Source organism: Zerene cesonia, unplaced genomic scaffold (genome assembly GCF_012273895.1).
Source record: "Zerene cesonia ecotype Mississippi unplaced genomic scaffold, Zerene_cesonia_1.1 Zces_u001, whole genome shotgun sequence".
In the NCBI taxonomy this organism is placed as follows: Eukaryota; Metazoa; Arthropoda; class Insecta; order Lepidoptera; family Pieridae; genus Zerene; species Zerene cesonia.
Genome location: NW_024045131.1, coordinates 421,751 through 436,418, shown reverse-complemented (window position 1 = coordinate 436,418; position 14,668 = coordinate 421,751). Strand labels below are relative to the sequence as shown.

General features: G+C 36.4%; 1 protein-coding gene across 1 annotated transcript in view; it reads left to right on the top strand.

Moving 5' to 3' along the window:
- Window positions 1-4,369: 4,369 nt before the first annotated feature.
- The window catches only part of LOC119838061 (lysosomal alpha-mannosidase-like), a 28,364-nt gene continuing 18,065 nt past the window's right edge, over window positions 4,370-14,668 (top strand). The window contains exons 1-11 of the mRNA XM_038363868.1: window positions 4,370-4,463; window positions 4,839-4,941; window positions 6,040-6,121; window positions 7,114-7,299; window positions 8,092-8,216; window positions 8,774-8,854; window positions 9,754-9,890; window positions 10,580-10,713; window positions 11,995-12,115; window positions 12,793-12,900; window positions 13,933-14,045. Coding sequence (XP_038219796.1) covers window positions 4,389-4,463; window positions 4,839-4,941; window positions 6,040-6,121; window positions 7,114-7,299; window positions 8,092-8,216; window positions 8,774-8,854; window positions 9,754-9,890; window positions 10,580-10,713; window positions 11,995-12,115; window positions 12,793-12,900; window positions 13,933-14,045 — 1,265 coding nt within the window. The 5' untranslated portion in view covers window positions 4,370-4,388. The remainder of the gene's footprint in view (window positions 4,464-4,838; window positions 4,942-6,039; window positions 6,122-7,113; window positions 7,300-8,091; window positions 8,217-8,773; window positions 8,855-9,753; window positions 9,891-10,579; window positions 10,714-11,994; window positions 12,116-12,792; window positions 12,901-13,932; window positions 14,046-14,668) is intronic.

The following is a 14,668-nucleotide window of genomic DNA, read 5'->3' as shown; positions in this document are numbered from 1 at the left end:
CTTATGGTGAAAGAATTTTAGAAATCGCACCAGTGGTATTTCGTGATTACATTACAAACATAAAAAATTTCCTCTTTACAATAGTAATATATATATATATATATATATTTCAGACTACCAACGTGCCCCGACTTTGCACGAGTACAATATTGCGTTTAACATACACAAAATATCCTCATCAATATCTATCTATCTATCTGCTAAGAACACCCACATAAATCCGTTGCGTACTTTTAAAGATCTAAGCTTACATAGGGACAGATAGACAGAGGGAAGCGACTTTGTTTCATGCAATGTAGTGATATTTGTTATAATTAAAGAAATAAATACGAAAATTATTTCCTACAAAAACTCACATTAAAAACCACTTTATCTAAAATATACAATTGAATGGAGATCCTCTTTTTGGGGATGTCGGTTAAATTTATGAAAAATAAGTGTAATACGCATGATAAATATGATTCAACTAGTTAGCTCGCGGTTTCACCCGCATACGTCTGTATCCCGTAGAAAAATCGGGATAAAAAGTTGCCTGTATGTTATACCAGTTATCCAGCTGTCTACGTACCAAAATTCATTGCAATCGGTTCAGTAGTTTTTGCGTGAAAGAGCAACAAACACACACACATCCTTACAAACTTTCGCATTTATAATATTAAAAAGGATACAACTTATAGTAGAAACAGAAAGGGGATAAACACAACGATACTATAATTATTTTTATGATAAGAAGGGTTTAGTCCTAACAAGCTAGCAAGTGTCCAAGCAAGTGCAAAAAAATTGCTCCCCCATCCAATTTGTAACCGTGCCAACCGTTGCTTAACCTCGATTTTTTTTTTTATATTTCTTTTAGCTGCGACAGAAACACGTCAGTCTGATACTGCCCCGCCCGCGGCTTCGTCTACATTGTCTATAACTTAATAAATTATTACCTTTCTCTTGAACTCTATCTATTCGAAAACCGCATCAAAGTCCGTTGCATTGTTTTACAGATAGTGACAGACGGACGGACAGCGGGAAGTGATATATTGCAACAGATAGTGTATTTAATAAGTAATGGTCGCTAACTAGGACGAGGTTTTGTCAAATTACTTTATAGTATATGCGCTAAAAGCAGATCGTGCAAATTAAATAGCAAAAGAACTATGTAATATTATATAAAGAACTATGTATATATTCTTGTGTTTGATTTTACGCGAGTTTTATACATTTAGAAATTAAAGACTTTTTAACGGATTTTAAACGCGATTTATTTATTTATTACGCGACTGAGACTGAGTCTCCCCGTGACCACGCTCGCTGTAAAGTGTTCGAAACGTCGCGTTAATAATATAATGAATAAATCGCGTTTAAAATCCGTTAAAAAGTTTTTAATTTCAAAAAACACAGAAAAGTACACACTTTTTTGAAGTCGGTTAAACTCCATAAGAAAGCTATTCGTACAACAAAATGCTAATAAATATACAAATTTTGAATTGAATTTTTTTTATACACAATTTATATATTTATTAATTATACATGTTATATCTACTTGTCCGATACATACTATGTCACACACAAGGACATTTAACGTGTGTTTATACGTAGTTAAACACTTGCTTAACAAGCCTCTGGCGCTGTGATAGACAACAAAAAATAGTCTATGTCACAGAACAATGAATCTTCCTTCCGGAGAATGAATCATCAAAATCGGTCTTCTAATTTCAGATTAACCAACAAACAAACTTTCCTACGCACCTTCAACCTTACTTATATTCTGTATGTGTTTGTTTGTTTATCTTTCACGACCGAACAAAAGGATTATTTGTTTTAATTGTGTCATTCAAAAGGTTGGTTTACATATGCAATAACATCTATTAAACAGCTTAGAATTTAAGCCGCTAGCAAGCTATTAAAATATAAGGTTAAACTTCAATTTAAGTACTTTACGCAATGTTATGTGACGTCGATGTTTGTCTGCGTGTGTGTCTGTGGAATCGTACTAACGGATGCACAGATATCGATGTAGTATTATGGATTTGAAAGCCAGTTTTCAATGGATCTCACAATGGATATGCAAGTATTTTAAAAATGGGTCCGACTAGTGGATTCATAGATATCTAAATCTGGCACTATATGACCTAGTTGTATATATATATATTGAGTATTATAATACAAGATGACCGACGTTACAAATTAGGGCTGTGGTTTTTGATGTGAAACATCTATAGCCGCACGAAAAACAGATTTCTGGCGTGGCGACGCATGCCGTGGCGACGCGTCGCCACGCTGAATGATAGTGTATAATATATGCAGTCTATACGCAGTAGTGTGTACGGTGTCATATTTTATTTTATCGTTATGACATATTTAGTTCCTGTCACAGTCTATTCTTTGCGTATTTATTTTATAAAATAATGTCAATGTTTATCTCATACTATTAAAGTTGGCAGTATTGTCAACACTAGTATTGCAAAGAGGAAAGATTTGTATGTTTGTAACTTTATCGCCCGAAAACTGCTTGAACGATTTCAAAAATTCTTTCACCATTCGCAAGCCGCAACTTCACTGAGTGACATAGGCTATAATGTACCACGGGCGAAGCCGGGGCGAACAGCTAGTAAAACAAATTTAAAAACTTACAGTCGATGTATTTAACCAGTGTAAGCCGAATGTTTGTGAATATACTTAAATTACGTGATTTCTGAGTAATGATAAGGACACGATCATAATGTAAAGTATTTGTCCATTAAGTACTATTAATTCGACTGCAAGAACTAGAACGAGTTCTCACACATAAACAATCCGCCAATCAGCGGTCTCGGTTGACTCTGTCGGTACACGACGCCGCACACATGCGTACGTGTCATCCCTCGGAGAAAGAATACGCGATTTATTTGAAATTTATTTATTTTATCTAAAAATTAAAACACTATTAAATTACTATGTTATTTGAAGAATCATTTGGCATAAAAAAAAATGATTATCCGTATGTTATAATACTTTTAAATCATTTTATATAGAGGTATGAATGTGTTTTCTTTTAATTTGTTTGTTGTTTTAAACACACTATCAAAACACTTCTTATTGTGTACACTGTATTCCTGAATTTTTAATTTTAGTTACTTCCGCTTGACTTGGGTTGCTTGGAAGAAATTGCTATTGAGCAATAAAGCCGCCCTTTGCACGACATTTCCTACTTTATTATTTTATTGTTTGCATTTGTGTGGATATTGCATTGATTTCTTTCATTCATTATCAAATTAGCATATATCCTGAGCTATATCATACGCTTATCTGTATTTATTTTTGGTCATATAGTGCCGCTAAAGTTAGTGTTTTGTTGGGTAATCAATTGAATCTCACTATTATTGACCAGAAAGTTTTTTAAGTAATGAGTAAGGCATGACCATAAAAGTGTGATCTAATTTTCCTCGTCTTAACGGGAGAGATTCCTCTGCGAATGTGTTGCCCACTCTAACGAGTAGGGGATAAGGAAAGGATTGACGAATTGAAAGAAGGAATGGACTGGGAAGAGTGAGGAAAAGGAGACGAACCTCCAGACACACGTAACACGCATTATTCACTTGTATGTCTGTTTGTAACAGACTCCTTTGGATTCGATTTTGACCCAAATGGACAGATTTAATTCAATCTTTGTACACTTATATCGGATCGGTGACGATACAATTTCATATGTTTATCTTATTATCCTGGGGATCGGCGGGATTAAATAATTTCCTTACGTTTCATATTTCATCATTCAGATGTCAAATTATATATTAATAATAATAACAGAGTTTTTTTTTATATTTTAATTATTTAAGATAATTTACCGTCACATTTTGACGTGACAACGTCTTAAATTAGGTTGCGGCTCGGAGTCACTCATGAAAAAGTGTAACGCCCGGTAACGTTACGATGAGTCACCGAACTATGATCGGTCCGCCGCGCGCGCAGCACTAGAGAATTAGGCGCATTGAATCGGCGCGTGCTTGTGTCTCTGTCTCTGTCTTTTTAGTAAACAAAATATATTTTCTATAGTTTAAATTTGTGCAATTCTTATTTTCATTCAATTCCTTGTTCCTATTGTGCAATTTAATAATATTCGTATCAATAAATATTCTACCGAGAAAAAGACGTTGTCACGTAAAATCTTCGCCCGTAAAACCGACTTTACAGGCAACCATTTTTTATTTTCAGTTGCATTTGAAGACTTACATATAAGAAGCAAGTGAGACAATTTAACTGATTCTATCTTTAAAGCGATTTTTTAAGTTTTAGCTTAAAACAGAAAACCTTTAATCACCATTGTAACCAACGTTTAACAATAACATCTCGATATCCGATAACTGAGTTTACGTAACCGTCCGTCTCCGTTTAGTCCAGTTAGTGCTTGTAGGGTCATAATGAAAGACCTAGTCATTCTAATTAACTTCTGTACGGTTTTCGCTTTGAAAAATAAAATCGAGTGCGGGTATAAGGTATTTATTTAAATATATATGTAAATCTATAGGTATTTAGGTAATTTTTGATTTTAATATTTGCACACCCAAACTTTGGGTAGAATGTATTAGCCGCAGAATATTGTAATTAGATCTATAATTTGTAACTACATTCTTGCAAATAAATTTAATTTGAATTTGAATTTGAATTTGAATTTAATCATACAAGCGGTAGTTTTATTATATTTATAATATTAGTAGGATGCTTGAATCTTAATTATACAAGACTCTTTAAAACAACTGTACCCTACATTCCGATTCGAAATATCCAGTTCATCAAATTCCAATCGGAATATTTTCCCACGGAAACAGTTCCGTGGGCAAAATGTTCCGAAAATTTCCGGTCTGTTTCAGCAATGCCCCCAAACCAGAGATGGTGCCCTGAATGTCCATATAATAGCCCACTCGCACATGGATGCGGGTTGGGTGAAGACTTTTGATGAATATTATTTCGGCAGTAAGTACTTAAAGTGAAGTCCCGTGTCCCCTACTGGGGTATGGGGCAGATGATGTACATCTGTTTCACTGATCGATTTTCTTTATGGACAAGTAGGTGATCAGCCTTCTGTGTCCTGCCAGACCGAGACATTTTTTTTTTGCGTCCCCACCGGGAATCGAACCCAGGACCCCTGTACCAAGGAGGCGGGACCGCCTCCTTGGCACAGTGGTTAACGCGTGAGCGTGGAGCCGAGGGGTGCTGGGTTCAATTCCCGGTGGGGACGCAAAAAAAAAAAAAAGAAAATCAATCAGTGAAACAGATGTACATCATCTGCCCCATACCCCACTAGGGGACACGGGACTTCAAAAAAAGTAAGTACTTAAATTGATTGTATGCTTATCTATTTTGCCCTGTCGCTAAACCACAAGCTTTATTCTATTTTTAATGGAGCTGGTGGGTCGCCTGGTAAGCGCTACCACTGCCCGTGGACATTTGGAGAGGCATAAGGTCGATTGCAGACCTTTCGCCTCTACAAATGGATTGCCGACTTGATTGGGAAGGGATTAAGAAAGGATTGACGAGAGGAATAAAGGAAAGGACTGGGAAAGGTAAAGAAATGGATATTGGCTTTTTTTCATATTAAGATGTTTTCATAAAAACTAGCTATCCACCGTTAGACAAAGAAATATAGGGTTAAGATGTTTCAAAGTGGTAAAGGCTAAGTCACTCTACCCTATCGGACACAAAAATCATATCATAATCGTCTCATTGCTTCACATCACTTTTACATCTATAACATTAGTAAGGACTAGCTACGCCCCGCGGTTACACCCACGTACGTCCGTATTCCGTAGGAATATCGGGATAAAAAGCCTATATGTTATTCCAGTTGTCCAGCTGTCTACGTACTAAATTTCATTGCAATCGGTTCAGTTGTTTTTGCGTGAAAGAGCAACAAACACACACACATCCTTACAAACTTTCGCATTTATAGTATTAGTAAGGATGTAACACCTATTTCTAGACTTATTCCTAGACTGTCTGTTCTGAATGACTCTACATATTATTTCAGATAAAACATATATATTTTTTATATATATTTTTATTTGTTTTCAGCCAAAACAGCAATAAGCACAGCCAATGTACAACTTATCTATCATTCGGTTCTCTCTGAGCTATTACATGATAAACGGAGAAAGTGAGTATACCCGTTCCCGATGTCCCGCTAAACAAACAAACAAAGTAATGATATTCGAAACTGTTTCACATAGTCAGAACTAAATCAAAATGTAACCACTTGGAAGGCACCAGCTTTCAAATAAAAAAATAATCATAAAAATTGGTTCATCCAGTAACAAGGTATGAGGTAACAAACACAAAAAATAGTCGGATTGATAACCTACTTTTGGGAACTTTGGATAAAAATAACAATAATGTTACATACGTGGTCAAATAAGTAACTTATTTAAAAATAGTTTTTGCCCGCGGCTTCGCTTTTGCTAATTTCGGAGTAGTTTATCACATACATGTCTTGAATCATTATCTATTAAAAAGCCATCAAAATTCGTTGTGTAGTTGTAAACATCTAATCATACATACATACACAGAGACGCGGGATACAATGCTTTATACTATGTAATGATTATACCTTCTGTAAACAACGCCTTAAAATATAAATGTACAAGTATTTATCAAAACTAATTAACAATGAGATAACTTCAATAAAACTTTAAGCGAATCAAAATTTTGTTATTTTAAATTAATCGAATTCAATCGCAGCTTTTTTAATTAACTTATTTTACGGATAAACAAACATACGGAAATTTCATTCAGTATAAAACAATACTGTAACGGAATTTCCTAATTGAAACAATTATTTTGATTTATTTATTATAAATTGTTCTTGAAACTTCCTTGAAATTTATATTATTATTTTTGATATCTTGTGTTGTATGTCGTATATTTTGATTATGGTGGTGGTAGTGGTGATGATGACATGTTGATTATGGCGATTATAATGGATTGTGATGATGATGATGGTCATGACAATGATAATGACATAATCATTATTAGCGATAATGGTGATAACGATAGAGAGAATTTTGATTATTATAAAATTGATGATGATGATGATGATAACTATGAAAAATTATAATGCTGTTGTTGCTAATTCAGTTATTTTCCCGCCAGATTCACGTTCTCCGAAACAGCATATTTCTGGCGCTGGTGGAAAGAACAGCGCGGTGGTACCAGGTCCACGTTCAAGAGCCTGGTGGCGGAAGGTCGGGTGCAGTTCGCTGGTGGTGGCTGGGTGCAGTCTGATGAAGCTACTGCACATTATATGCAGCTGATAGATCAGTACACTTGGGGCTTGAGGTAGAGCATCAACAGTAGTGTGCCAATTAAGAATGGGATTGACATAGCGCCATATTGTGACGTCATGACCAAACATAAACCAAACATAAAATAAAAAAAAAACCTTAATTACAATAATGCATAATAGGGTTTTAAAAGTAAATTTATCATATGATAAATTTACTTTTCATGATTTGAATGATATTTGACGCATAGTTTCTTGGCGTTCCTATTCTGAAATAGTTTTCAAAGTACTTAATTTAACTAGCTGTTCACCTCGGCTTCATTCGTGGTACATATAAAGTCTGTGTTACTCAGTGAAATATAATATTTCAACGTATATTATACATTATTAGCGGTCCGCCCCGCTCCTTCACTCGTGGTTCCTCTTCCTTCGCTCGTGGTAGTTAAATAGCTTATAGCGCTCAGGAAACTCGAATATAACCAAAGATGAAAGAATATTTGAACCGGTCCAGTGGTTCCTGAGATTAGCGCGTTCAAACAAACACTTCAGGCTTATTCAAATTTCCATGAGGTAAGGAAAAACAAAGGACTGACGACTGGAAAGAAGGATTGGACTGGGATGGGTGAGGAAAAGGAAATGGGCCCCTGGGTCCACTTACCGTAAAACACAGTAGCATGCCAATATTTTATTACGGTTTTCTGTGGAGGGTGTGGTACTTTTGATGAGAGTTTATCACAAAGGTATCTTCTTTCAGGAAACACGTAGCCTTGCTAATATTTTACGAGGGTTTTCTGTGGGGGGTTGTGGTACTTTTCATGAGAGTTTGTCACAAAGGTATCCTCTTTCAGGAAGATCAACGACACTCTGGGACCCTGCGGTAAACCTAAAGCGGCGTGGCAGATAGATACGTACGGACATACAAAAGAACACACGTCGCTTCTAGCGCAAATGGGATACGACGGTCTCTTCATAGGCAAGTATCTAACTCTAACTCATACTCAAAATAAAAAACATTATACAAACTTTTGAGTGTGTTGTGTCGTGGAGTCGAGCACGCTTTTGAGGAATTGGGCGAGCTCGGATCGGAGAAGTATCATACCCCCACAGAAGACTGGCGTGAAAGGGTAGCATACTGCTTTGTTTCGTTCGGTGAGTTGGGGAGCTGGAGGTGCGTTTTCTGTTCTTTACCCTTCCTAGTTCCTTCCTTTAATCGCTCTTCAATTCTTGCTTTATAAGGCTGGCAATCCATTTGCATAGGCGGATATGCCTAAATGCTGGTGGTCACTTCCCATCAGGCGAACCACCAGCTCAGTTGCCCACTACGACATAAAACATGTCAGTTGATGAATTTAGTATCTATTTAATCTAAAATTGTATAGTAGGTCAAGAGATTTTTTGTATGAGCGAGCTAATCTAAAGAACTCCTCGACAGACTCCTTTCAGGGAACTGGCTTAATTCGTGCCGAAGCGTGCTCGACTCCCACTCAGAATTTATACATAAATTGTAAAAACAGTATTTGTGTTTCCCAGGAAGAGTGGACCACAAAGAAAGAGAAGCGATGATAGAAGAAGACAGAATGGAATTCATGTGGAGAGGGAGCGATGTGCTTGGTAACTTAAACCTAACTTGAACTTTAATATTAATAAGCTATTCGCTCGCGTAGTTGAAGGAAAAAATATATAGACCTGGAGATTTCCCCGCATCCTGTATCGTTCCCAATTTCCGGTATAAAAACTGTCCTTAGTCTTTTCTCGATTTAACTATCTCTGTATCAAATTTCATCCAAATTGGTTCAGCCGTTCTTGTGTTATAAATTGTGTAACTAACTAAATTCGTACTAGCTGAGCCACGCAACTTCGTCAACCGAGTTTCTCCGATGAATGTACTGAATATTTATCAGTACCATCAAGACAAATTAACGAATTTTTTGTCGCGAGTGAGCCCACGGGACAAAACTAGTTCATATTTCTGCCTCTATGTTCACTCTAATATATTAATAACCTAATATAATACGATGTGAACATCGTTCAGATTTAATCAAATGCTGTTTGATACAGAGACTAGCCTCATAATAAAGCTAGCCTGCTTTAGCAGGTTTGTTTCCTTTTTTCCCTATATCCCAGTCCATTCCTTCTTTCCAGTCAATCAAGTTTCCTTTTCTTATCCCCTTCCACTAAAAGCGGGCAGCGCATACGCAGAGGCACTACCTCTGCTCTGTCCACGTGCGGTGGTGATCGCGCACTATCAGGCGAACCACCAGCTCGGTTGCCCGCTATATTGAATCTACCAAAACTTGTAGCTTGTAACAATGATAGTATTTTTGTGTGTTTGATATTAAGCGACTCTTATACATTTAGATATTAAAGAATTTAAAACGGATTTTAAACGCGATTTATTCATTATATTATTAACCCGACTGGCTGTAAATTGGGAATAATATAATGAATAAATCTCGTTTAAAATCCGTTTAAAATCTTTAATTTCTAAAAACTAATGATAACATTATCAGGTAAAATGTCGGATATAATGACACACACGCTATACAATCTATACAACGCTCCCGACGGGTTTTGCTTCGACTTCCTCTGCAATGATGAGCCAATCGTGGAGGACACAGATAGCATTGCATATAACGCTGATAAAAGAGTAAGTGATAAGACTTCTAAAAACACTAGCTGACCCGGCAAACGCTGTTCTGCCTTACTTTTGTCATTTAGGGGTATTAAGTATAGAATATTTTTTCACATTATTTAGATAATTAAGAAAGAAAAAGTCGTCAAATCATCAGATTCTATCCTTGTTACCACAATTAGCTACCATTTACCAACAATACTACCAGAATATTGCTGAAGCTACTCGCGAGAAATCAGCTTTTCCTATCCCATCCTATACTATTCTATCCTACTAATATTATAAATGCGAAAGTTTGTGATAATTGATGTATGTGTATGTTTGGTACTCTTTCAAAAACTACTGAACTGATTGCAATGGAATTTGGTACTTGGATAGCTGGACAACTGGAATAACATATAGACAACTTTTGATCCTAATATTCCTACGGGATACAGACTTACGTGGGTGAAACCGCGGGTTAGTTAGTAATATATGACGAATGGTGTACCAGGGATCCTGTACAATCCTATGTAAAGAATTCGTTCAGTGAAACAGATGTATATTGTATGTATGTTTGTTACTCTTTCACGCTGAACCAGTGAACGAAAATCGGTGATACTTGGCAGTTATGGAGCTTATACACAAGAATAATATATAAATATTAATGCATTTGATCACCATTTCGTCCCTTTTTGAAATTGGAACTCTTCAATCATCACCAGGTGAACGATTTCATCACCCAAATAGAAAGGCAAGCGAAATACTACGACCATGATAATATAGTGGTGATGATGGGAGGTGACTTCACTTATCAGAGCGCAGCCAACTGGTTTATGAACATCGATAAGTTGATCAAGTTAGTAACTCCTACTCACTCATACTCACTCATACTCACTCATACTCACTCATACTCAAACTCACACTCTAACTGGAAATTACACTCAATATATTAAAGGTTTTTAAACTTTTTGGACTTCTTTTTGGACTAATCCTACTAATATTATAAATGCGCTATAATAACACTACTGAACCGATTGCAATGAAATTTGTTACGTAGACAGCTGGAAAACTGGAATAACATATAGGCAACTTTTTATCGCGATATTCCTACGGGATGCATACTTACGCGGGCGTAGCTAGTTATTATATAAACTCATCCAAACGTAAGTTGAAATTAAATAAAATTGAAACACATATTACACTTCTCTTCTTCACACTTAATCTCAAACGCAACTCATCATCATCATCATCATCAGCCCATATATTCCCACTGTTGGGAAACAGGCCTCCTATGAGGGTTCAGGCCATAATCCACCACGCTGGCCAAGCGCGGGCAGATGTCACGTGTGGGCGATCTTTTGATTCTTGGACATGCCGGTTTCCTCACAATTTTTTCCTTCACCATTTGAACAGAGGTGATGTTATCCACATGCGCAGATAAATTGAAAAATCAATTTATTTCTTCCACGTATAGATAGTTAGATAGATTGAAGGTTTATTAAAAGAACACATTTAATACACGACAATTACAAAATAAGACAACTAAACAAAGATAAATAAACACACAGAGGTAAAAGCAGGACGGAGACGAATGTGCACTGTGTTCTTAAAAAGGGTCTTGGCTCAGCATAAATGTCAGAGACAATGGGGCCCTGACGCTGATATTCTGTTAGTTATATTTTGCTAATTTATACAATTTATTCATTATACAAAAAACTTTCTTACTGCACGATTTAATGTAACAATTTAAATCAATAAAAAATACGATATTTTTTTTTATGTAATAGCGCAAGCGAGCAGACGGGTCACCTGATGTTAGTACTCCACGTCGCCCAGTTACACCCACAATACCAGGGGTATGGTGTGTGCGTTGCCGGCCTTTAAGAAAGGAGTAAGCTCTTTTCTTGAAGGTCCCCATATCGTAAACGTTTGGGAACACTGCAGGTGGAAGCCGATTCCAAATTTCCGTAGTACGAGGCAAAAAGTTTCTTTTAAAACGAACCGTGGAGGATCGCCAACTGTCCAGGTGGTGGGGATGGTATTTCAGCCTGTGACGTGCGGTACGGTGGTGGAATTCAACAGCAGACAGCGTTCCAAACAATTCCTCAGAGCACATTTATTTTTTTATTTTTTTCAGCCACGTCAATACCCATCCCGCTAATATGTCAGACATTAACATATTTTATTCGACACCATCTTGCTTTTTGAAAGCCATTTATTTATATGGGAAAAGGGACAAGGCGATATTTACTGAAAAGGTAATTAACTCATTATCCCATTCTAATAAAGTGATGAATGTTTGTTACTCACGCGAAAACCACTGATCGGTTTATATGATACTTCACAATGATATAGCTTATATATCAGAATAACAGATGAAATATATAGATGCTCGCCTTTACTGCGGGTTCGCCACGCCACTGCTTAAAATAAAAGAGTAGATACGATTATTTCCATAGCATCATGTCCTATGGAATTCTGCTATGGGGCAGGACAGCGATATTGAAACTATATTTGTATACAAAAAGGGCCATACGTTCTATATATAATTTATGTGCTTCGGACTCTTTAAGAGATAAATAAGAGTACTGTCATTGTACATATTTAATATTTTGTATTAATAATATTGAATTTAATTATGCCATATAAAATGTAAAATAAATTGTACCATATAACTTCATTTCGAAAAAAAAGATTATATTTGTTTGTTTGTATGCGATTTTTACCTTTATTGCTAACTAGCTTTTGCCTGCGGCTTCGGAGTAAAAAATCTTTTTAATTTTTATCATACATATAAACCTTTCACTTGAGTCACTATCTTTTAAAAACATCAAAATCTGTTAATTATTCTGGTAATTTAAAAGATCTAAGCATACAGACACACAGACGGCGGAAAGCGACTTTGTTTTAGACAATGTAGTAATTATCATTCTAGGGTGACCACTTACCCTATGGAAGCGATGCTAATACTTATTGGACTGGATTCTACACGTCTAGACCTAACATAAAATACCTAGCACTTAGAGCTCATATTTATTTACAGGTAAATAATTTAATTAGAATAAATAATAAGTCGTTTATTTTCACATGAAAACACATTATTATGTTACCTCACGCAATAATTTTGTAAGTTAGTCTGTTGCTCGTAAAGGGCTAAACCAAATTTTGATTAAGTTCCTAGTGGTTTTTTAAAGGTCTCAGTGGTAAAGTTTACGAGAAAGTTTCAATACTGCTAATCTTATTTTCATACAGACATTGACGTTTTTGTCTGTTTGTCGAATTAAACTTAGAAACTCCCTAAACAATTTTAGTGTCCTTTTCACGTGTTTATTTTATTAATTAAAATAATCACGTTTAAAGTAAGATTTAATGTATATAAATGTTTTATATTTCATTCGTTTTATGCACTTAGAAACGAGCAGTATTTATTATATATACTAGTTGCCCGGGTAGTGATTTATCGTAATCCTATCCTACTAATATTATAAATGCGAAAGTTTGCAAGGATGTGTGAGTGTTTGTTGCTCTTTCACGCAAAAAGTACTGAACCGATTGCAATGAAATTTGATACGTAGACACCTGGACAACTGGAATAACACATAGGGAACTTTTTATCACAATATTCCTACGGGATACAGACATACGCGGTTGAAACCGCGGGGCGCAGCTAGTTGAAATTACATAACTATCCTATTTCTTAATTGGACTAAACTGCACATAGTGTGCAGATTTGATTGCAATCAGTCGAGTAGGTTACGAGTCTATCGCGGACAAACAATATTACATGTAATTTATATCTATTACTAGCTTTTGCCCGCGGCTTCGCACGCGTTAATTCTGAATATGTTAATAGATGTTATCATACAAAAAAACTATCCTCTATAAAAAAAACCCCATAAAAATCCGTTGCGTAGTTTTAAAGATTCAAGCATACATAGGGACATATGGACAAAGGCGTAGTTTTAAAGGAATACATAGGAACGCAGGGACAGAGAAAGCGACTTTGCTTTATACTATGTAGTGAAGATTACACAATGTCTCTTTTCACCTTTTTTCATTCATTTCTTTTATTCAGGTGGTGAAACAATTGACAGTAATATCAAGAATGAGCGATTCCTATGAACTACACCTGCTGCGTCATGCTGTGAGCCTGGTACTTCACCATGATGGCATTACGGGTATGCTTATATAGGGGAAATAGAAAAATTAAATGAAATGAGAAAGAAGCAATTTATTCATTTTTTTTTTGTATGTCATAGCGCGCAACTGAGCTGGTGGTTCGCCTGATGGTAAGCGATCACCACCGCCCGTGAACATTCGCAAAGGTAGGGCCTCTCCGAATGCGCTGCCCGCTTTTTTAAGGTGAGGGAAAAGGAATGGATTAACGACTGGAAAGAAGGAATGGACTGGGATGGGTGAGGAAAGAGAAACGGGCCTCCGGCTCCCCCACTCACCGTACGAAACACAGTGGCATGCCACTATTTCACGCCGGTTTTCTGTGGGGGTGTGGTACTTCCCCGGTGCGAGCTGGCCCAATTCGTGCCGAAGCGGGCTCGACTCCCACAATAAATATTTATTAAAACAGCTTTCCGGCCCCCAGCTTTGCCGTGTCGCAGGAATGTTTGATTTTAGGGATAAAACTGTCTCTACCAAATTTCAGCATAACGGTTCAACCGTTATTGAGTTCTTAATAGTGTAACTAACACGAATTTCCGTATACATACATACAGATGCGGGGACATCCCCGAGTTAATCCCTTTACGCAGCAAAGCTGGCTAAAAATCGGTTTTTAATATGTATTAAATGTAAGT